This window comes from Triticum urartu, unplaced genomic scaffold (genome assembly GCF_003073215.2).
Source record: "Triticum urartu cultivar G1812 unplaced genomic scaffold, Tu2.1 TuUngrouped_contig_4349, whole genome shotgun sequence".
Taxonomy (NCBI): Eukaryota; Viridiplantae; Streptophyta; class Magnoliopsida; order Poales; family Poaceae; genus Triticum; species Triticum urartu.
Genome location: NW_024114931.1, coordinates 1 through 23,177, shown reverse-complemented (window position 1 = coordinate 23,177; position 23,177 = coordinate 1). Strand labels below are relative to the sequence as shown.

Genomic DNA, 23,177 nt, shown 5'->3' with positions numbered 1-23,177 from the left:
GTGTGAAGGTGTGTCTTCGGTGGATCTCGCAAGATTCGGTCGGTGGTTGTCTTTGATAGATCTATTCGAATCCAATCTTCGTCCGTTGTTTGTGTCTTGAAGTTTCAAAAAAGAAAAAGAAAAAATGTCTTACATCATGAGACCGATGGAGTGGCATCTTTGACCAGTTTTTAAAAATGGAATAGATAAATCCCGAACGTTCGGAATTTAAGCATGTCATCCTGAACTTTTTTGATGGCAACTTTGCTAAGAGGTGGCAACTTTAGTTGTTAACACATAACAACTTTGTTTCAGGTCGATTTTTTGTCCGAAAATTGCCATGTTTGTCAACAACATCTTGATCAAAGTTGCCATGAAAAAAGTTCGGATTATATAGCATGCTTAAATTCCGAACGTTTCGGGACTTATTGAGGTTCTAAAAAAAAAGTAGTGTCTTGACCCAAGCACATCCCCGCCCCACTCCATCCCTCGTGGTCCAGTCCGCCGCCCGCCGGCGGTTTTAGTGGACGAGAAAAGTGTCAGGGCCAGTCTGCCCGCCGGCGCCGTGCTCCCCTGGACATGCCGCCCAATCCTCAACCGAGCTGGACGCGGCAGAGCTTTGCAGCGTACGAATTCGTATCGGATTGCCAATTCGTTTGTGCGTTTGCCAATCTCATTAGCCTCGCACCGCAGAGCAGAGCAGGAGAGAAGAGACCGATTCCGAGAAGAATGCAGTCTCTCTCAGTACTCAATTCGATTTAGCAGTCCCGTGCCTACATAAGCGCGCCCAGAGAATCAAGGAGAAGCCATCGCAATCAGGCGAGAGCATCCTAGCTCCTACTGTAGATCGGAAGCACTTCTCACGAAAATCCGGTCAGTCTTTTCTCGCCGATCGATGGAGATGGAAGGCGAACCATCAGCGATCTTGCCGCTGCCGGTGCTCGTGCACGATCTTGGAACCCGTGCCGAAGATTCGCAGACGCAATACAGCATCTCAAGCCAAGCCTCGAGCGCGGCAGCCGGCGGCGTGATGCGAGACCACCGGTGTTTCGAGACCCCGCAGGGCTGGGTGCTCGCGCTGGACCCTGCCTCCCTGCAGACGTTCCTGTTCCGCCCTCAGGACGGCGAGAGGGTCCGGCTGCCGCCCTTGGAGGAGGCGCTCCCGCTGCGCTGCAAGTGCTTGCTCTCCGACAGTCCCACCGCGAAGCCAGGCTGCGCCGTCGTCGTGGTCTTTGATCTCGACGACAGCAAGATGTGGACGTGCAGCATCGGGGCGGCAAGCAGGTGGGACAGCTACCGCTACCAGCTCACCGTGTTCCTCGACGGCGACGTGCCCCGGGACAAGAACATGGCCAAGTGCCATGGCATGGCGGCCGTCGGCGGCAAGATTTACTACGAGATGACCGGCGACGAGCTCGGGTTCATCCGTTTCAACGATGATGATGGTAGTCCGGAGCTCGACGCCATAGCTGTCGACATGGTCGATCTGCCGCTGAGCATGCCGACGGCGGCGACCTACTTGGTTGAATCCTGCGGCGACCTCTTCCTCGTCGTCATCTTCTTCGACGGCGACAACGTGCACAAGATAGCGGAGCATGCGGTCTACAGGATGGACTTCTCGAAACCGGCGTGGCGCAAGGTGGACAGCATCGGTGATGATAGAGCGTTCCTTACTCTCTTGGTGGAGATAGGATTGGGATCTCCAGTTTCGGGGCGTCGTGCTCCACTGCTTATCACACTGGTGGTGGTGGTCTGCGAGGCAACTGCATATATTTTCTGAATCACATGGCCATTACTGAGAACTTTCTGCATGTCATCGACGTCGGCGACGGGACTCAACAGGTGCAGCGGCCTTTCAGGCACAAGGGTTATATGATGCCAGTTCGACCGCCGTTCTGGTTGGTACCTACTGAATGAATGTACCCCATGATATATATAGACAACATATATAAATAAATTTGAGCTTGTACTTAGTGTCAAATAGGTTTTCGGATCCACGTATTATTGTGTCATGTCTATGTATGTAATATATATATATGTCAGGCTAGTTATCATCTTCCTCAAAATTACAGACAACTTTACCACATTTCTCTAATTTGACATTACAAGCTATTGTAAGTCAAGCCATCAGAGAACTATTGTAAGTCTGTAATGCCCCCTTTATGTTTGACTTACAATGCTCCCTTTATGTTTGTCTTGAAAATATCAGTCGTAAGATACACCATAGTTCTCTGGTGGCTCCCTTTATGCCTGAACATTTATCAGTCTCCTATTTGTTCTTTATGTTTTCTTCTACCCGGTTTTTCTCCGGTAAAGAAATATAAAAACGTTTAGATCACTACAGGGAGTACTAGTAATTAAAGATAGTACTCAAAGTTCGTGTAGGTTCTAGTTGCTCCCTGCAAGACTTGAGTTTTCAAGATGGCAATAAATTATCCCGCTTGCTCTCCAACCTCTACAATTTCTTTTCTTTTTTTGCGGGAAAACCTCTACAATTTCTTGCTTAAGGTCCTGTTTGCTTGGGTTTTTGCTTCTGCTTTTGCATCTTTCTCACTTTAACAAAAAAGAGCCTAAGCAAAAAGCACCTATTTAGAGGCTTTTGGCTTTTTTTGTCAATGAAAAAGGCAAAAGCTCATCTTTATTACTACAGCAGTTGTCAACAACGATCAAAGACACTAGCCATATTTGGAATGAAAACACTTCACACACGACACTTTGCTGGACAACACTTAAACGATGGCTAATCTAACAGGCTGGTATTTGAAACGGAAACGCTGATCCAAGTTTTACAAACGATTTCACCTGCCAAGTTTTACATAACTCTGGATTCCGCTGCAAACCTTTTCGCATTATCATCTTCAGTCCAAGTTACAACCAAGTGACTCCGCTGAATTGGTGCGAATATAAACAGTAGCTAGAAACGACGAGTTGCTGGTCGTAGGCATTGAAGCAACAAAATGGGAATCGTCGTTACAAGCATACGTTCCGCAATATCACCCCAGGCCAACCGAATTCAAAAGATCATACGCAGGGAAAGAACACCAGCAGGCATACTAGGCCCTAACCTACAACAAAGGAATCCCAGATCAATGCCTACATGAGCTTTTTGCTTGTGTCAAACAAAGCCAACAAAGCAGTGGTGGAAGCCTGCTATGTTATCACGATGCCTGCAATGTCACCGAGTTCACAGTCAAACCCGCCTAGTTGTTTTGTCACCCGTTAAGTCTTTCTAGCGTCCCGTATATGGAAGATAAGCTGCAAATAAGATTAACAAACAATGAGAAGATCCATTTATGTGGGTTCAAAAGAATTTATTAGCAAATAATCACCTTGACGCCCACATAGAAAGTAGAGAATATGATGCCAAGTGCAGGAAGGGCTGCAGAAACGGAGTCATGTATTAGCTACATAGTTTGTGTACATTTCACCAACGAAACTGTATTACAAGTAATGGATGTGAACATATAACTCACCATCCTTGTGGAGCATCCGCGACATCAGAACCTTAATGCCTGACGGCCCTACAACGTAGCCAACAAGGTTTGCCACCTACAAGCATTGGACATGTCAGGACCAGCAGTTTGCTTACAACCAAGAAGGTAAGTAGTACTCCTAGCTGACTAATCTAGTGTGTAGCTCATAATCTCTCCATGTCTCAAGATTGTGCAGAAAATCATGACTAATTAACACTCAAATATAAAGACGGAAGTACCATAAGGGAGCTGACTGTCACAGCACCAGCAATTACACATAATTCACGATGAATGAACCGCCCAAGGGTACTTTTTGCCTGCAGGAAATGTTATTTTGGAAGTATTACTTGCTAACAATGAAAAATTGAAGCGTCTAGAAAGAATGCTAAAAGATATATGCGTGCAGGAGAGAACAAACATATAGACTTGAAACATCAAGCATAAAAGGAACAAGACCACACATTGTTGTGGTACTGCAGATACCTAGACATCATGTTAGCTTTGTTGTTTGGACATTCAATTTGTATGTCTTTCTTAACTTCAGATTTAAAGAGTGTCCAACTTTCTCCAAACAAAAAAAGTAAGTTGATACAGTAACCTAAATTTAGTCACCAGGCAAGCGGGTCAGAAAATCTGAAACTTGATAACAAGCAGATAAACTGCAAGGGCGGCCAATAATAACCTTCGGAGATTACCTGGAAGTTGTTGGAAAAAGACTTGATCACTATTTCAGGGACAAAAAATAAGCATGTTAACCATGCCCATGAAATAAGTTTCCTGTTTAAGAGAAAGCAACCAAATGGTCAATGTAAGTTACACAAGTTTGTTCGCAACTTGGATGTTTACAAGACTTAAGGAGATAGTTTGAAAGGTACCATTCCAGGTCATGCCAGACTGCTACGAATGTGAATACAATCCAGACACTAATTAGTTTTCTTCGAGACCCACCAAGAGGTATGTAAACGTACCTGCAACAAGAGATGGATAATGAAACTTACACTCTGGGATTAATCAATGCCTGTGTATTGACTGCAAATGCACCTCTGTATAGACATATACCAACTCTAGAGCTCCATGCATGGGCCATGGGATTAACTATATCTGAACTTCATGCACTTTTTATTCAAGTAGTAGGAAAGATTTGTTAATCATTATATACATCCCATCCCATTACAATATGTATATACATCAAAGTGCAGTGATGCTATGAATAACAGTAAACTAGACGGGAAAATTTGCTAGCATGGTACCATGATACTTAAGCTGGCTACTTCTACACAGACCTGACCAGCCATCTGTTAAAGGAAGCATGCCAGCTTTTCCAGAAACTCTCCAGGTCAGGACAATTATTTATGCACCTAGGCATGTTTTCAGGTGTCTCAACTCCTCCTACCTGTAATAAAATGCTAAGGTTAAATCCTTGTCTGTTTAGGTTCACTTGAATTTCAGCACAAACAAGAACATTTGTCCAGCAAAAAGGACATAGTGAAGTCAGTTTAGCACAAAATACAACAAACTGAGAGTTATCACTTCAAGAGGAAGTATGCAGTGCTGCAAAACGAACTGATGGTGCATATTGAGTACAGAATTTCAATGTTGTATTACCAGTGACCAGAACCTGAAGTAGCGCCAAATAAGGAAGAATTTTAACCACATAAAGAACAACACCTGCATAGGAGCTCCAGTGTGTTAGCTAACAAAAGAGACAACAGAAATAGTAGAAGTGACTAATGTGGTAGTCTAGTGCATCACAACCCATGCAAAAACCTATGAAAATGCAATGTTGTTACAGTTAAGGCCGCGCTTGGTTCATTGTTTCTCCACCGTATTTATTTTCCACCCGTAACCTCTTCCATCCGCATTAAACTGGGTACCCGCAAAATCCGGGTGGAAAGGAAACGGAGTGCGGGAGGTGTGTATTCTTTTTCCAGGTGTAAGGCAAAAAAGGCCCCCTTTTAAGGATCTAGACAACCAACCAAGCGGCTGACTCCGAGAAGTGCGTATTAATTTTCGACCTGGATGTTTTACGCCTGTAATCGTCCATGAAACGATGATCCGATCGCGCCCTAAACCTGTTCAGATTACACCCGTTCAAGCTCTGATGCAGGTTCCAGCAAGGGCCTAGAGAGGCCCAGCCTAGAAAAGCAAGGCCGTGTCAAGGATGACAAGCCTAAAAAGGCAGGCCCAAACCCAAAAATCTTTTTTTCTGAATAAAGTTAACAAACATTATCTAAATTATTGTTATAATTTGCTGGGCTTTTCCAGGCATCTGGCTGAGCCTGCAAGTTGAAAAACTGGGCTTGAGCCCAGAAAAATCACACTTGCCTCACTGCCATGAACATTCACAGGTTAGTGGCAAATGGAAACTTCTTTACTTTTTAGTGGAAATGGAAAACTTACATGCAGGTCACTTAATTAATAAGAATTTCGCTTGAAACAGAAATAATAAGCACAAGTGAGAATATCAACTGCCACACGCTCACCCTAAGTGACTACCGATGAATATCAACTGCAATGTGTATAATCTTACCCCATAACTAATGATGAAGATCTCAAACGGTGTCAACTGCCGCCATAATCGGCTGCCATCAGAGTATTTAATTCAAAATTCAGAATGGGTATCATGATAATCATAATAAAGGATTATCGTAATGTATAAACAGAAGTACCTGACTACAAACGCGTTGTAATGGAAAAAGTGTGTCATGACTTCGATTAGAAGGAAATTTAGGATCCACCTTAGTCCATAACAACATATCTGCCCAACTGAATAATTTTTCTGAGGTACATCTAACTGCAAGGTCGCTACATAAACAACCGGTTAGTAATATGTAACTGGGGGATCTCTGTGGCACCAAAGAGTAAAGCCACTGCTTGAACACACAGATCAAATCTTCTATGGACTACTGCAAGACAGTTTTTAAAGTCACCAAGTACAATTCGAAATTGAAATCAGTTAGTGTTATGTATGGTCGATGCCATACATGAACCGAAGACCTACCATTCCTTTTTCAAGCTACTAAGACTCATAGATGTTTCATTCGGAATGTTGCAAATTATTTATGTATTGTTTCGATTATGTAGCCTAAGAATCAAGTAATGTGAAAAAATCCTTTCGTAAATCATAATCCATAACCAAAAATCATTCAAGTTGTTGTTTTCAGCTTTCGAAATTTAAATAAGACAAATCAGCTACAACAGAAAACTACCTGGATAAAAGACTAACCTGAGCTGCAAATGCGTTGTAGCTTACAACAGGTCCAGCAATATAGAGTGGAGCATATGTTAGGTAGCATAAATATGTTAGGAATGTGTATTTGTCAACGCTGAGTCCTTTCTCCTGCCAAGAACAATGTAATATCTTATCACCAGACACAAAGAATGAATATTAACTCAATCTGAGATAAAGACATGTTTAATATATTGACCGAGGCTTGAAATTCCGTAATGCCATGATGTGCAAAAAGGAGAAAAGGGAATAGTAATATTGAGACCTGCTTTATATGCATCTGCCTATAGAAAATAACAGGTAAATCTCAGGCCAACAGGACATCGACCATTCATTTATGCTTGGAAATTACCAACATCTCTAAATAAAATTCCCAGTTCCATTCTTCCATGGGTCAACACCTAATCTGTAGACAAACTCAAGAAGTACAATCTAAACTAACAGTGGGTCTCTCTTTTATCACTGCCATACTACACATCACCTGGATAATACACATTCTAACTTAACTGGTACGAATAAACTGGAATAATGAAGTACCTGCAAAGCAAAGTAGCATGTCTTGCCGGAATAACAAACTTCACATTTCTGCATGTGTTTCTGTACCAAGAGTACTCATGTCAGCACAGTCCAGTATGTGACAAGACAAGATACTGTGCTGTGCAAATGGAAGATGATGCTATGACAGGGATATAAATATGTCCAATGTATGGTCAAAAACAAAATGAAGGATCTTTCTTGTCATTTTCATAGAAGTAAATTGAGTCGAATTTTTTTAGAGAGTTAATGTTGGCAATTTAAGTTCGAATTTGAGTAGTTGAAAACACCACAAATACTTCTTGGACTAGAATTCACATCTGAATTTGGATGTACATCCACGTGTTCACGAGATTAGCTTGATTTCAAATCCAAACTACTTAATAAATGTGTGAAAATTAGAAAAACCCTGTTTCTAGCTATCTGTGTATTTTAAAGCATCTCATGGATACAAAACTTAATATGCATAACATAGGACAAAAAGCTAAGTTATCAGGGTACATAGTACCTTGTGATCAAAGTGAGACGAACTAAGTGTCCAGCAGTAATCACATCCAAAGCTAATCATCCGTAATACAACTGTCACATGAAATGGAGAAGGGCATCAAAACAACAAATTTGATGATAACGGCATATGTCAACAATCCAGACAAATTAGAAGAAACACAAAAGGCACAAAATATGATGCATAAACAGTATGATGAACTATATATATGAAGTAACTGTTGTGATAGCCAGATCAAACCTACACAGCAGGACAGTTTTCTATATGAGGTAGTCAAGTTCTATGACACTTGATCCCACAAAAGCAACCATAACGAAACGGTGTTCATTGACTTGATACAGGGGAGGAAAGTAGCCATGTAATTCGATAGCTTAAGTTTACTGCCTCATCGGTTCGAAACTCTGAGATCTGAGGAATCTGTTCCTACCAACTGAAAAATATAATTTAACACAGTTCATGTGGTAATAACTCATGGTCTCTAGATGAGATCTACATGAACTGCTTATAAGTCTAGTTTTGCAATTCAAGTATTCAACACAAACAACGCTCCAGAATTTAAGCCTTTCAAAACCTCCTAACTACCATTTCAAGTGAGAGTAACCCTACATTTCCATACAGTAAGCATCAACAGCAAAATTTGTCAACACTTTTTCAATCAGAGTCAAACCAAGTAACAAACACGACATGGAAATCGTACCAAAATTGAAGCATATGTGCCATCGAAATGTACCCCGATAGTTATCAAGGAAAGCCAGTTGTTGCCTATTTATATGAACATAAATATCATCAGAACCTAAATGAAAAGGAATCTTACTAAGGGAAAGTGCAAGAAGCAATACAGCAACATTAAAAACTCACCCGAACAATGAGAATGAATAGCCTTCGTAGACCCGGTTAAGTGTAAGCATAGCTAAGTTGAAGCTCCATATGATGCCAGTGCAATATTTATATCGAGCAAATAACTACAAACAAAAGATTGTGATCAACAACAGATGCTAATTTGATTCATATCAGGAGACCAAATGTGCTGATGCTTCACAAAGTAAATGATAAATGGTGTTTCTTTGTTTGTTTTGACCATTCTCTTAGCTTAGCAATTAGTAGATTCATCAAATAACCATTAACCAAACCTATACCTGTAGAAAGAAGAAATCAATTTGGTCACTGCAGCCTACATGATCGAGTTCAACTGATGGTGCCACTTGCTGGTAGATGATGTAGACTCACATAGCAGATCAGGTGTAAGCTTGGCTTTCTTCACCATGTTCACTATGTCAACTACTCGATTCTTAAATGGAGTAATTGTTATGGTTAACAGGTTTGCATTCGTGAATGGAACATGAATAATAAAGACAGCAGGCTTGCACTTAAATGCACACATCAGCGGACCAACCAAACAAGTATTGTGCCTAGACAAAGTTTCTAGAAGAACTTGAGCCACTAGAAACAAATGGTTGCTTTTAACTGATGATGATTCAGAACAAGAGTTTCAGCTAGTGAACCAATTAGCCTACCATGTCCTTCCATTATTCGTTTCCTAAAAGTATCTTTATATGCTTACACAGACAACAGACGAGAAAAATTTAGACAACTGAAAAAATGTCAGAACAATAGCTTTGATAAAAAAATGTCAGCACCGACCTTGACTATGGCGTAATTAACCCCTGCTATTACAAGAATGAAGCCAACACTGTCACATAAGTAAACAAGTTAGCACGTTTATTTAAAAAAAAAGAGAGAGAGAAGGGGCATAAAACTAGGATCGGTCGGTCGCCTACCAAGCACCATGTAGGTAGCATAGATAGATCAGGGACAATATAAGCCAGACCAACGAGGCCCCTCTGCCCTTCAAGCTACAGCCGTATCGCAGCCCGTTCGCCACGATCAGAAATGCAGCCATTACAACGGTGAGAATAGGTAAGTTCCCACGGAAGTTTCTCCATTGCGCGTCAGACGAGTCCTGCGACATCCACACGAGGAAATCATACCGGGTGGCTCTTGTTAATCCTTGAGGTGAACTGAAAGAGTGAAGGCGCGAATTTACACACGTTCAGACGGCCGGGGATTGATCCAGCTCTTAGGCCGTAGAGTTTCCCGGAGTAATCTGCGCGTCAAGAGAGAAGAATGCGATGTGATGGCGGGCAGCACTGAGATGGTGTCAACGGAAGAGTAGGCGGAGGGGGGTGGGAATGGCTGGTACCGCGGGCGAGGCGAAGCGACCTCTGGACCATGGCGCTGTAGAACACCACCGCGTAGGCGCACAGCGCGGCGAGCTCCAGCCGCTTCCACGGCACGCTGCTCATCTTGCTTGCACCGGGAGAAACCGGCGAACCGGGGACGGTCATAGAGGCGCGGGCGGCGAGGATCTACGGCGGAATGGGGCCGCGGGGCGGGACGGCGCGGTTGGCCGACCCTGATGGTCGCCGGCGGGGGAGATGCGGGGTTGTGCCTCGCCGTCGGATCTAAAAAACTTGGGACCAAAACCACCTCCCGTCAAGCCGCCATCGCTGAACTGAAGCTATAGAGGCGTATTCCCAGTCTCCGCTTTCAGGGCGGCAATACGCACTCTGCGGGCCTACGTTTTCAGTCCCACCTCTCGGCCCAACCCGCGGGCCACGTCAGTGGCGCGACCCCACGACGGCCACGCGTCCACCTCCTCATCCTCGCCCTCGTCCCGCGGAGCGCGCACGTACACGTCAGCGCACTCCCTCAACGCGCCGGGCCCACGCGCCAGGGAGAGCGGGACGAGACTGCGGGACCCGTATTTTGCAGAGACGCCCCTCCCCTTCTCCGCAATCCCAACCCGATCCCATCCCATTCACCACAGTCTAGTCCCCTCCCCCTCCCCTCCCCACTCCCCCCACCGTTCTTCCTTCGCCGGCCACTCCGCGAAATCGAATCCAGGTACTGCCTCTCCGGCCTCCCGCTTCGATTTCGCGCTCCGCCGACGCAATCGGACGAGCAGGATCCGCTCCGTGTTTTTTTAGATTTTTTTTACCCATCATCCCGTCGTAATTTCGAGCGGCGGAAGGTCCGGGGTTGAACAAAACCCTGCCTGCTTCGTGTTCCGTAATCACGCTGATATCCGAATTTTGTCCCTGAATTGATCCGCTCCATGGACGTTTGATGCAACAGCGAGCGCGAATCCTGCCAAAGCCGGTGTTGAGGAGCAGTTCGTGTGCCCTTTGGTGAGTGGGGCAATGGCGGCGGCAGGGAGACTGCGGGGACGGCGGCGGGCAAAGGAGGGGGAGCGCGAGCCCGAGCCGTTCACCATCGAGGAGGAGGTGTCCCACCTCACCCGGGTCCGGTCGGAGCCGTGCCCCGGCACCCGCGCCGCCATCCATGGCGCCAAGCGGAAGAGGGGCCTCTCGGCTTTCGAGATGGTGTCGTCGAGGGAGTCCGGCCGCTCCGGGGGCGGCGGGTTCTGTTCGGCCGACCGCGCCTACGCCACCGGGAAGCACCTCCCGTCGGAAGGGCCGTGGTGCGTCGAAGACATGGATAGCGAGGCCTATGTCTCGCAGTTCTCCAGCGATGGCTCCTTGCTCGTTGCCGGGTTTAGGGTAGGTGATTTTGCTTCCTCTTCTTCTTTAGATGACCCATATGGAAACCTGCGAACAGATAAGTTGTGCCGCAAGTGTGGCTAATATTTCTCTACATTCCTAAATTTGATGATAAGGGAAGCCGCATCAGAGTTTACGATGTCGATAAAGGGTGGAAGGTTCATAAGAACATAAGCTGCAGAAGTATGAGGTGGACGGTTTCAGATATTGCTCTCTCCCCTGACCAGCGATATCTTGTAAGTCTGTTTTGCTTCCATATTCTCTCCCTTGGGTTGGATCAACCATTATTTTTCTCGATAATTCTTGGACATAGATAAAATGAATAGTTAAAGATTGAAGCACTGATTGCATTACTTGGTTGTGGAAAACAGATCATTTATAGTACTGGCATTTGTCTGCACTTTTTTTCAAGAAAACGCGAAGCTTGCGTTTCAATGCGTCGATCATTTTTTACAAGCCTAAGACTAGGCCATTACATCCAACACTTATGGCAAGACTACAACTCTTAGAGTTTAGTTTGAACGCAACAGCCCATGTCCAATAGTTTTTTGTTAGGTCAATAGTTTTTTCCCTTAAGATATTTTTGTGGTGCATTTGGATTCAGACACAGACGTTCGGCTCTCGGGTGTGCAGCACACCGGTATCTGTACCAATGTTAATTGCATGGAGATGGTCGCATTAAATTAGGCATAAATTTGGCCAATTGCTATACATATTCAATACTTCGCTATGTACTTTGAAATAATGCTTTGAAGACATACTGTATCCAAAAATAAAAGTTAATCCCCTTTCTTTTGCGGGAATAAAAGTTAATCCCCTAAAACAAGGCTTTTGAAAAGCCACCACGATGTCAAACGATGTCTATTGCTTTTTAATAGCATTTACTCAATCGGTCATTTCAAGGTTTGCTACTTTACATTACCATTTTAAGTTGAAAGTTAAATCAAATTTATACACAACACTCACTTTTTATCTGGAATATTTTTCCTTGAGGTGTACTTTCTAGGTTTTTTTATGCAGTTGTTTGCTGACTAATCAAGTTGTATTCTGGTTATTTCATGCTCGTTTATATGCTTTCCTATTCATTTTTCACTCAAGTCGTTCGATCCTTCACAGGCCTATTCCAGTTTGTCGCCTATTGTTCACATTGTGAATGTGCAGAATGCTGGAAGGGAATCGGATGCTAATGTTACTGTATGCTCTACACTCTGAAACTATGACTGCATGCTCATGTGGTCATGCCGTACTTATAAAATGTAAGTGATGTGCACGTAATCCATGTTTTAAATTTTTTTCTTTTTCTGCAGGAAATTCACGATGGTTTGAAATTCTGTGATAACGATGAATACTCTTTCGGGATATTCTCTGTGAAATTTTCGAAAGATGGTAGAGAAGTAGTTGTTGGGAACAATGATTGTTCAATATATGTCTATGATCTTGGAGGAAATAAAGTGTCAGACCGTATCCGTGCTCATACGGTATGAAATAACTCGATTAGCCATATGCATCTTGGTTCAATCATTTCTCTGGCTGCTTTATTCTTTCTTTCATTCCATTCCATGTTGTCTCGGCTATCTCATTCCATACCATGTTTAAGATTCCTAAAAAAAATGTTTGTTATCCACACAAGAACAATTATTGCCTCAAAGGTCAAAGCGAATCACCATCACTTAAAATTCCTAAACAACATCATAAAAGGGTTGTGGTGTTGACGTGTTCTTTGGGTCGTGCCATCCTTGGCGATGTAAGGGTTGTGCCGTCTTCGGCGTTGCATCTCTTGTATTTTACCTGGCTACGTCCCAGCAATAATGAATAGTAGAGATAAGATGTATGTATGCGGAGGCGTCCTGTGGACCAATAACTCTATGAGAGCCTGTAGCGATGTTAGGCCGGCAGCCCCTTGCACTTGGACCGTCCATGGTACAGTATCACACAAATATAACCAATGGCCCGGAAACTGAGCTGGATTAGATTGATGGAGCAAACGAATAGCACATAGTAGGAGGAAGAAGAAGCTGTGAATCTGAGCACTGGAATTCATAGTGAATCTGGGCAATCGCCCGGAAAAGTGATAATCGAGTACTTGGAAGTTGTAACTACTCTATTTGTAGCTCGCCAGGCATTCAGTCAAGTACTGCTCCCTATCTTCAGTCAATGGCAGCCTGTTTTTACAAGTGTCTAGTCATTATTTTTGTATGTGATTTCAGATTAAAACGTAGCTCATATTAATTCAGAAGTATCTTCGGTCCTTTAGCGGTGATATTAGTATATGTTCGATTCCCCCGCAAAAAAAATCAGTATATCTTCGATTCATTTGGCGATTGGCATAGCAAAGTAGAAATAAAACAATGTGCACGTTACATGCAAATGAAAAATCCATTCCAAGATCAAGAGACATTTTCTTTGTTCTAGCAATGGTAAATATGCAGTTCATTTTTGATGTGTTAGCTGGACTGAAAGTTAAAAACATGTGTGCACTGTTTCCTTCGGAGAAAATTAGTATCCAGAATTGAAGCATGTTGGATACAAGCTGACGTATTAGGTCTGCTCCATGTGATTGTGTGAAATGTGCCAACAGAGTCGGATTACTCAAGAGGTCGATCAGGGGTTTGGGTAAGAGAATTGAAATACCAAGAGCCGGACATTAGAGACGGCCCTCGATTCGTTGGGTGAAGCATACGACCTCTACATCCTCTACTCCTAGGAGATTGGGTTTGGAATTTGGTACGGCAAGAGCAGGTTGAGCGTGGAGATGACAAAGTCGATGTGAGGACAAATTTTGTAGAGATGTCATGACATACCATAGAAACCATTACGGCATGCCAATTAGGCTATTAGTGGGTGTGAACAATTACTTTCAGCATGCGTTCAACTATTATATGTGCTCGTGCGTCTATAGAGAAGGTCTGCAAGGTGAGAAGAGATTTATCTTGTAGTGGTGATGTGTAGAATTTTCCATTAGCTCCGTTTGTGTAGAGAATTTTCGAAGGTTTTTTAAGCGCTAGGCGTTGAGCGAGCGTTGTGCCTCCGCTTAGTTCAATGACAGCATAAGCGGCACCTGGGTGCTCTTAAGCATTATGTACGGACGTCATATGGACAGGAACAAGGACACCCAAAATCAGTTTTCATAGCATGCAAGGCATGTATACCAAAAAGGGTTTCCCTGCCTTTATATTATAAAGCAACTATCACCAATTACAACCGAGAGACCGATACAAACACACACCCAAGGCAATATACAAAGGTGTCGGGCACCGACACACCACCCCACCGACCACCAAGCAAACTACAGATGAGCGACGAAGACCACTTCGGGCCGACGGAGACCTCCACCATGAGCAACCACAATAGGGAGGTGAGTTGGACAACAACGAAGCCAGGACTCAAAAGCGATGCCTCCCAGAAGGGTACGACCATGGATAGCCGCCACCGCTCAATCCCGAAGATCAGGTTTTCACCCGGAGCAAGATGACAGGAGAGGGAACGCCACGACGGAGCCTTCAAGAAGGATAAGGCGTCAAGGCTGCCGCTACTGTCGGCCAGTCAAAGGACTGAGCAAGTGGTGTACCCCGGCGCTCACCCCCTCTGTCGCACCCTAGCTCTGTCAACCACCCGCAACCACGCCACCCGCGTGGCCATGGTTGCCCGCCTGCACCTTAGATGCACGCTCCACCCCCAAACGCCGCGCCTCCCACCGCCAGAGCCGCCGCCCTGCAACCAGACAACCCCGAGACCACACAAAGTCCCTAGCTTTGGCCCACCCGGTAGCCCCCGACCGATGGAGCCACAGCAGACGCTCTGCCCCGAACATCGGCGGACCTGCGCCAACACGTCCGCGACCGAGGCCACCCATATGGGAGAAGGAGCGGACGCATCCGGACCGGCACACTCCTGTGCCAGCGACAGGTGATGTGACTGCATCGAGGCCACCCATCCCTCCTACCGAGCTCCCAGCCGAACACGAGGAAGGGGGGAGGAGGAGCGGACGCATCCGGACCGGCACACCCTTGTGCCGGCGACAGGTGACGCGACCGCATTGACGCCACCCATCCCTCCTCCCGAGCTCCCAGCCGGACACGAGGAAGGGGGGAGGAGGAGCGGACGCATCCGGACCGGCACACCCTTGTGCCGGCGACAGGTGACGCGACCGCATTGACGCCACCCATCCCTCCTCCCGAGCTCCCAGCCGGACACGAGGAAGGGGGGAGGAGGAGCGGACGCATCCGGACCGGCACACCCTTGTGCCGGCGACAGGTGACGCGACCGCATTGACGCCACCCATCCCTCCTCCCGAGCTCCCAGCCGGACACGAGGAAGGGGGGAGGAGGAGCGGACGCATCCGGACCGGCACACCCTTGTGCCGGCGACAGGTGACGCGACCGCATTGACGCCACCCATCCCTCCTCCCGAGCTCCCAGCCGGACACGAGGAAGGGGGGAGGAGGAGCGGACGCATCCGGACCGGCACACCCTTGTGCCGGCGACAGGTGACGCGACCGCATTGACGCCACCCATCCCTCCTCCCGAGCTCCCAGCCGGACACGAGGAAGGGGGGAGGAGGAGCGGACGCATCCGGACCGGCACACCCTTGTGCCGGCGACAGGTGACGCGACCGCATTGACGCCACCCATCCCTCCTCCCGAGCTCCCAGCCGGACACGAGGAAGGGGGGAGGAGGAGCGGACGCATCCGGACCGGCACACCCTTGTGCCGGCGACAGGTGACGCGACCGCATTGACGCCACCCATCCCTCCTCCCGAGCTCCCAGCCGGACACGAGGAAGGGGGGAGGAGGAGCGGACGCATCCGGACCGGCACACCCTTGTGCCGGCGACAGGTGACGCGACCGCATTGACGCCACCCATCCCTCCTCCCGAGCTCCCAGCCGGACACGAGGAAGGGGGGAGGAGGAGCGGACGCATCCGGACCGGCACACCCTTGTGCCGGCGACAGGTGACGCGACCGCATTGACGCCACCCATCCCTCCTCCCGAGCTCCCAGCCGGACACGAGGAAGGGGGGAGGAGGAGCGGACGCATCCGGACCGGCACACCCTTGTGCCGGCGACAGGTGACGCGACCGCATTGACGCCACCCATCCCTCCTCCCGAGCTCCCAGCCGGACACGAGGAAGGGGGGAGGAGGAGCGGACGCATCCGGACCGGCACACCCTTGTGCCGGCGACAGGTGACGCGACCGCATTGACGCCACCCATCCCTCCTCCCGAGCTCCCAGCCGGACACGAGGAAGGGGGGAGGAGGAGCGGACGCATCCGGACCGGCACACCCTTGTGCCGGCGACAGGTGACGCGACCGCATTGACGCCACCCATCCCTCCTCCCGAGCTCCCAGCCGGACACGAGGAAGGGGGGAGGAGGAGCGGACGCATCCGGACCGGCACACCCTTGTGCCGGCGACAGGTGACGCGACCGCATTGACGCCACCCATCCCTCCTCCCGAGCTCCCAGCCGGACACGAGGAAGGGGGGAGGAGGAGCGGACGCATCCGGACCGGCACACCCTTGTGCCGGCGACAGGTGACGCGACCGCATTGACGCCACCCATCCCTCCTCCCGAGCTCCCAGCCGGACACGAGGAAGGGGGGAGGAGGAGCGGACGCATCCGGACCGGCACACCCTTGTGCCGGCGACAGGTGACGCGACCGCATTGACGCCACCCATCCCTCCTCCCGAGCTCCCAGCCGGACACGAGGAAGGGGGGAGGAGGAGCGGACGCATCCGGACCGGCACACCCTTGTGCCGGCGACAGGTGACGCGACCGCATTGACGCCACCCATCCCTCCTCCCGAGCTCCCAGCCGGACACGAGGAAGGGGGGAGGAGGAGCGGACGCATCCGGACCGGCACACCCTTGTGCCGGCGACAGGTGACGCGACCGCATTGACGCCACCCATCCCTCCTCCCGAGCTCCCAGCCGGACACGAGGAAGGGGGGAGGAGGAGCGGACGCATCCGGACCGGCACACCCTTGTGCCGGCGACAGGTGACGCGACCGCATTGACGCCACCCATCCCTCCTCCCGAGCTCCCAGCCGGACACGAGGAAGGGGGGAGGAGGAGCGGACGCATCCGGACCGGCACCCTCCTGTGCCAGCGACAGGTGATGTGACTGCATCGAGGCCCCCCATCCCTCCTACCGAGCTCCCCATGGAACACCCCTCCGTGTCGCCCTACCATGGCAGCCGGCACACATCCCGGCGAGGCCACCAGCAATTGCATGCCCACCGACGAGGGATACCAAATTGCCCTGCAGCCGCATCCAAAGTAGCCCCCTAGGGAGGCCCTCCCGCGCCGAGCGCCGCCGTCCAGCCGCAAGGGCCCGACTGGACGAGTGTTGCCCAACTCCACTGCTGCCGCACGCGCCCCCTCACCATCGCGCCACGGTGAGAGAGGCCGCCCACGGCCTAGGTCTCCCACGGCCCAGGCCGCCCGCAACCCGCAGCGTGAGAGGCGGATCCGGACGCGCCGCCACGAAGCCGCCGCCGCCGTCACCACCAACATGCTGCCTGTCGCACCGCTACCGCGCCCGGCATCTAGCGCCGCATCTCGGCCCGCGTTGCACCCCCTGCGCGCGGAGACGAAGGAGTCCCGCCGTCGCCGGCGACGCCCGGGCTTCGCCCGCGCACGCCCCTGGTGACGGCAAGAAAGTGGAGAAGAGGGGAGGGGAGGCGGCGGCGCTAGGGTAAGCCTCCTAGACGCTCACGGGAGGAGGCGAGGAAGCGGGTTTCCAAGTGCTCGCAAGGCATGTATATATAAGCCTAAAATAGCAAGCATGTTGGGGAAGGAGACATGAGGAGGAGCTGAGGTCGGGGAGGGGGAAGAAAGCTGGCAGCAGCGAGGTCGGGGAAGAGAAGCCACCAGGCTCCAGCCTAGATGAGGAGGAGCTCGAGATAAGGGAGGAGGAGGGAGGACTAGCAGCAAGGTCAGGAAAACTCGAGGTAGAGCAGCGCTAGGTCGGGGAAGAAAGCCCCAGATCTGGCGGCACAAGGTCGCGTTGCTCTCCTATGTCTCTCTCACCCTGCTTTCCTTTGTCTAACCCTAGGCGTCCGAGCGTTTTTTTCAGCGCTTACCCCAAAAGCGAAGCGGTAGGCCTCCCCTCAGCGCTTAAGCGCGCCTAGGCGTACACTCAATTTTTCACTGGAATTTTCCATCTGTGCAGTCTCATACAATGATAGCAATTCAATTTGTGAGCTTCCAAAATCTGAATCGGTTGGAGGGGAACATTTAACTCAAGCAATTTCAGTTTTCAGTATTGCCGAACTGCTAGCTTGGCTCCTGCTAGAAGTCCGTCCAGAAAGTCTAGCATGTCAGACCAGGATGTAAAATTCCATCTGCGCCGTTTCCATGAATAGCCATTGTCACATTTAAGTAGGATGCCAGCCAGGTGTGGGCCACGAACGACTGGAAATGACTATAAAAGCTGGCTATACATGCAGAAATACACAGTGCGTTGCAAATCCCAAGAGGACTGCATGGTCCAGATTTCATGTGCAAGTGTGCTCGGGACGGGAGCCAAAGCGGATTTCCGTATATCTCAATCCTTTCATCATAAAAGTGTACTATGTTGTACCTTGAGATTTTCCGTACTTTCTTTTGGGAAGTTGGAAGTAGTCACACGGTTTCATTGAATGTGAGTCTGCCATCTTGAATACTGATGAAATGCTTTGGAGGAAACATAAGAAACAAAATGAAATAGCACTGTTTGCAACATAGTTTTCATTTTTCCATCACAGTATATCATGATGGGTATGTATTCCAGGTTTGAGGTATTCTAGGTTTATGGGAGTATCGTGACTAACCACTGGATCATCAGTTCATTGCATTAATGCATAATCATGTATTACATTTTACATAAGAGGACTTTATGTAAAATTAGAATCACATGGATGTAGATGATGTACTGATGGTGTCAAAGCTAGAACCATCCTCGCTTGAGCAGTACAAGATTCATATGATTGTTGGATGCCCTGGAGTAAATTAGTAATACTTCGTTTTTCACAATCTCATTTTCTTCTCCATTGGTTCTGCAAGTCTGATGTCAACACAGTCACCTTTGCTGATGAAAGTGGCAATTTATTGTACTCTGGAAGTGATGATAATCTCTGTAAGGTCAGTATTCTTGTTAATTTCTCTAGATTGCTGTTTTACTAAACTTCCTTCTTTTTATTTTGCTTCAATATGACTATCTAGTAATTATATTCTAGTTTATTCGGTGGTGAACAGAACTAAAATACACTTTGTGTATAATAAATGTAGTTGCCTAGCTGGACTTGAAGAGTAATTAATAAAGCATAAGTTTATGCTTCCGATGGCTTTAAAAGAGCAGAATGTGCCTGTTATTGTTTAGATTCTGCTACAAAAGTAAACAATTGAGTGCCTGTTGGAAGTTGATCAACCTTTTATATATGCTCCACCCTTTTATCCCTTCTTGCATTAGCCTAACGATACTTCATAACCCTTAGGTCTGGGATAGGCGTTGCCTTGTAAGAGAGAAACCAGCAGGTGTTTTGACAGGTCACTTAGATGGGATTACATGTATTGATAGCCGTGGTGATGGGCGTTATCTAATCTCCAACTGCAAGGATCAGACTATCAAACTTTGGGACATCAGAAAGATGTCCGCCACCGTAAAAGGGTGATGCTTTTGTTTTACATATGTACATAACGTTAACAATGTTCTAGTCCAATTCGACCATGACAACTCCCAATTTTGTGTATTTCTCAATTTTCTACCTTTTTCACAGACGACAACCAAGATTGTATGACTGGGACTACAGATGGATGTCGTTCCCGTCAGACGCTAGATATTATAAGCATCCAAATGATCTATCTCTGGCAACATACAGGGGTCATTCAGTTCTGCGGACACTTATCCGCTGCTACTTCTCTCCAATGCACAGGTTAGGAGTGAATTAGGGATTATGCTTTGTCACATTCAAATTTGGATTTGCTTTTTAACTAATTTAGCATGGCTTTTGTTATTGCTGGAAAGGTTATTAGCACTTTAATCTGGATTGTTGGGTTTACCCTATGATCCTACCGGGTCTTGTGGTATGGAGTATTTGGTGTGATCTGATCAGATTGGGCCTGTGATCCAGAAAGCGACTCTTGGCATTGTGATGGAGTGGTGGGGGCACTACTCCAGCCACCATGGTTCAAATCTTGGGTGGGCTTCAGTAGAAACTTTGTGAAAATTGTGGATTTGTTCTTGGTCTCCATCAGATTCAGGCGTATGTTAAGGTGGCGCACTCCCATGCGTCTGTTTGTCTGTGGAACAAAAGAGAAAAAGGGATTGGGCTTGCGATCCAGATCTGGGAGGCAGGGCCACTAAAATTAAGATTCAGTTGTGGTCCTATCAGATTGCATTTTTAAAAGCAAATCATGTCTGGTTGCTTGAAAAACGAATATACACGATAAGTTGAGTTCGGGATGTTTGATTTATTTGGTACTTCCCGCTCCGTACGTAAATGTCTAAAGAAACACTAGAGTGTCTCTTGCTGTTGTTGGTTGCTCCTCTTCATCAATTAAGTTGGCATTGCATTGCACTCCGGCCACGACTGGCGGTATGAGGCCAACAAAGCATGTCTGGTAGTCAGGACTTCTGGTACATGGATCTTGCAAGTATTAAGTATTGACCTGTAGGCTGCACAACAAGAGATCGCCATGTGAAAAAGCTGGTGGACCATGGACAAAGTAACCTAATTCAATTGTTTCTAGGTTCCCAACAACATTGGTTGCTATAGTTTGTACCCACTTGAAATCAAACTTGTGATGATGCCACATTATTAGCCACAGTGCATCTAAATTAGCATTTTCAACAGACATTTAGATCATGTGTAACTAGTAACCACGCAAGTGACCTCATTGTTTTCTTTTTTACTTCTTGTGTTATCTTTTGCAGCACCTCATTGTTTTCTTTTTAATTCTTGTGTTATCTTTTGCAGCACGGGCCAGAGGTACATATACACTGGATCAAGTGATGATTCAGTGCATATTTACGATGTGGTATGTAAATCCAATCTTCCCACATTTTCCAAATTATAGCATGCCTACTTCACTGTTTGCAGATTGTTGTTATCCACTACAAACCTGCTGCTCGTGCAGGTAACAGGGGCGACCGTCAAGAAGCTCTCGTGGCACGGTTCGATCATCAGAGACTGCACCTGGCATCCTTACCGTCCAACGCTCGTAAGCTCTTCCTGGGACGGCTATCTGGCCCGGTGGGAGGCATCAGGCAACAACGAGGACCCCTCGGTGCTCACGTGCGACGAGCAGAGGACTAGCCCTTACGACCAGACATACGGGCTCTCTTTTGCCCTGTAGTAAGTTGCAGAGGACCTGGCGCAGTAAGCAGAGCCGGAGCGAGCTCGTGATGCACCCGGTGTTGGGTCGTGGCAGTTTATGATTGATGTGCTTATATGGCAATATAAGCACAAGCAGTCATGCATTGTATATCTGAGGCAACTTGTGCTCCTCTTGCTGTCACTGATAGAAAATAGTGATGTAAACAAAGATGTAGCCGTTGCTTTTGTAAATTTGTTTGCAGTTGATCAGGTGGTGTCAGTGACAAAGTCATATGTAACTATACAAGTTTTTTTGTTGTTGTTGAGAGAATTGTAACTATGTAAGTTAATAATGCATGTGCATTCTGTTGCCATACAGAAGTAAATAACGCTGGTGATACAACAACTTGACCTGTGGGTGTGGTTTCATCCTCAAAATATTGTCCCTGCTCTTCCAGTTACATTGATGTGTTCGAGGTCTGTGAGTTGTGAACATTGGTGGTTGGCAGGCAGGCGATGGCGTCAGGCTCACCTGATTGATGCCGACGATCACGCGGGTGATGAAGAGCAAACAGTGGTGTCGTGCCAGCGATTGTGCGGGTGACCGTGGAGGGCAAGCATTGCTCTGCTCTCAACTATGGTGAGAGCTCCACCCTCCCACAATAGGTAGGGGTTTAGTGCCTTAATCAGTCATGACCGTTGGGTTTGTGGTTGATTTGGTGGTTGTATGCGACCATAATGATGTTTAGGCTGGCAATTTGGTGGTTCTTACTTCTTTTGTGTTACATGTTGCCAATTTAGGGCTAGTTGTGCATTCATGTGCAACTACCAATTTGGTAAAGTTGCAAAACATAATACTTAGCGAGGTGAAAGTGTAGGAATTTTTAGATGTACTGCGCGTGCATGCAATGATTCGCCGAGGGTGGCATCATGCAATTATTCACGCAAAATACTGTCTTAGGGTAACGGGCAAAGAGTATTGATTTGATGATGTTTAATAGGATAGGAACCTATTGCCAATAACTTCCTCTGACTTCTATTAACTTTCATTGAAAAAATTGCACAAATATGATAACAAATGCATCATTTCTTTGCAGCATCACCAAAAGAGTTGCAATTACCCAGTCATTGCATATCATTTCACTTCCACTTCACTAACCTAATCAAAGCATCCTAATCCAAACAAGGACTCTCACAATGGCATTCAACCTATGTGGTAGCACATCATGGCCACTAGCAGCAGCTACAATTGCATCTTTCACCTCTTAACTCCTCTCTGTTCTTTTGTCCTGCTGATGAAACGTAGCAAAGATTACTAGCTACCACCCCACCGTGACCATCAATTCCTTTAGCTCCCACTGTCTGCCAACTGCATTTGCGCACTGCTACCACCATGGCCAGCATTGTTGGAGCTATCAATGATGCCATACTGAATTGTCGGTAGAATGGGAGTAGGATCAATCATGGTGTAGACCTTCACCACCCTTCACTTGCAACAGGGGCACTTTATAGATTAATGCTCTAGTAAATTTGTCTAAATATTCGAACCAATAATTCAACCCCCCCCCCCCCCCCCAAAACACCACCAAACCCCCCACCACCAC

The 23,177-nt window shown here is 47.4% G+C and overlaps 3 protein-coding genes across 3 annotated transcripts; 2 read left to right on the top strand and 1 right to left on the bottom strand.

Annotated features, from left to right (window-relative positions):
• The first annotated feature begins 560 nt into the window (after window positions 1-560).
• LOC125527694 lies at window positions 561-2,132 on the top strand. Its single transcript, XM_048692212.1, has one exon. It carries the CDS (start codon window positions 875-877, stop codon window positions 1,757-1,759), a length of 885 nt encoding a protein of 294 aa, XP_048548169.1. The 5' UTR covers window positions 561-874; the 3' UTR covers window positions 1,760-2,132.
• A 674-nt stretch (window positions 2,133-2,806) lies between these two features.
• Window positions 2,807-10,247, bottom strand: LOC125527692 (membrane-bound O-acyltransferase gup1-like). Its single transcript, XM_048692210.1, has 19 exons — window positions 9,921-10,247; window positions 9,769-9,824; window positions 9,499-9,680; window positions 9,362-9,410; window positions 8,579-8,682; window positions 8,418-8,482; window positions 7,724-7,794; window positions 7,219-7,278; window positions 6,679-6,792; window positions 6,122-6,246; window positions 5,983-6,034; window positions 5,058-5,120; window positions 4,736-4,845; window positions 4,328-4,420; window positions 4,148-4,229; window positions 3,692-3,769; window positions 3,453-3,528; window positions 3,309-3,358; window positions 2,807-3,234 (listed from the first exon to the last, which is right to left on the bottom strand). The coding sequence occupies exons 1-19, from the start codon at window positions 10,063-10,065 to the stop codon at window positions 3,199-3,201; spliced, it is 1,611 nt and encodes a 536-aa protein (XP_048548167.1). The 5' UTR covers window positions 10,066-10,247; the 3' UTR covers window positions 2,807-3,198.
• A 10-nt stretch (window positions 10,248-10,257) lies between these two features.
• LOC125527693 (LEC14B protein-like) lies at window positions 10,258-21,979 on the top strand. The gene is made up of 10 exons (XM_048692211.1): window positions 10,258-10,624; window positions 10,856-11,280; window positions 11,397-11,516; window positions 12,397-12,474; window positions 12,588-12,758; window positions 19,322-19,399; window positions 19,753-19,925; window positions 20,035-20,190; window positions 21,235-21,295; window positions 21,395-21,979. The coding sequence occupies exons 2-10, from the start codon at window positions 10,921-10,923 to the stop codon at window positions 21,611-21,613; spliced, it is 1,416 nt and encodes a 471-aa protein (XP_048548168.1). The 5' UTR covers window positions 10,258-10,624; window positions 10,856-10,920; the 3' UTR covers window positions 21,614-21,979.
• The last annotated feature ends 1,198 nt before the right edge of the window (window positions 21,980-23,177 follow it).

Bases quoted from the DNA above. Each gene is read 5' to 3' on its own strand.
- LOC125527694 (XM_048692212.1), top strand. From the start codon at position 875: ATGGAGATGGAAGGCGAACCATCAGCGATCTTGCCGCTGCCGGTGCTC.
- LOC125527693 (XM_048692211.1), top strand. From the start codon at position 10,921: ATGGCGGCGGCAGGGAGACTGCGGGGACGGCGGCGGGCAAAGGAGGGG. The intron at 11,281-11,396 runs GTAGGTGATTTT...TTTGATGATAAG, and splicing joins TGCTCGTTGCCGGGTTTAGG to GGAAGCCGCATCAGAGTTTA. The intron at 19,926-20,034 runs GTGATGCTTTTG...CCTTTTTCACAG, and splicing joins ATGTCCGCCACCGTAAAAGG to ACGACAACCAAGATTGTATG.
- LOC125527692 (XM_048692210.1), bottom strand. From the start codon at position 10,065: ATGACCGTCCCCGGTTCGCCGGTTTCTCCCGGTGCAAGCAAGATGAGC. The intron at 9,411-9,498 runs GTAGGCGACCGA...CTTATGTGACAG, and splicing joins TGCTACCTACATGGTGCTTG to TGTTGGCTTCATTCTTGTAA. The intron at 6,035-6,121 runs GTACTTCTGTTT...CTCTGATGGCAG, and splicing joins TACAACGCGTTTGTAGTCAG to CCGATTATGGCGGCAGTTGA.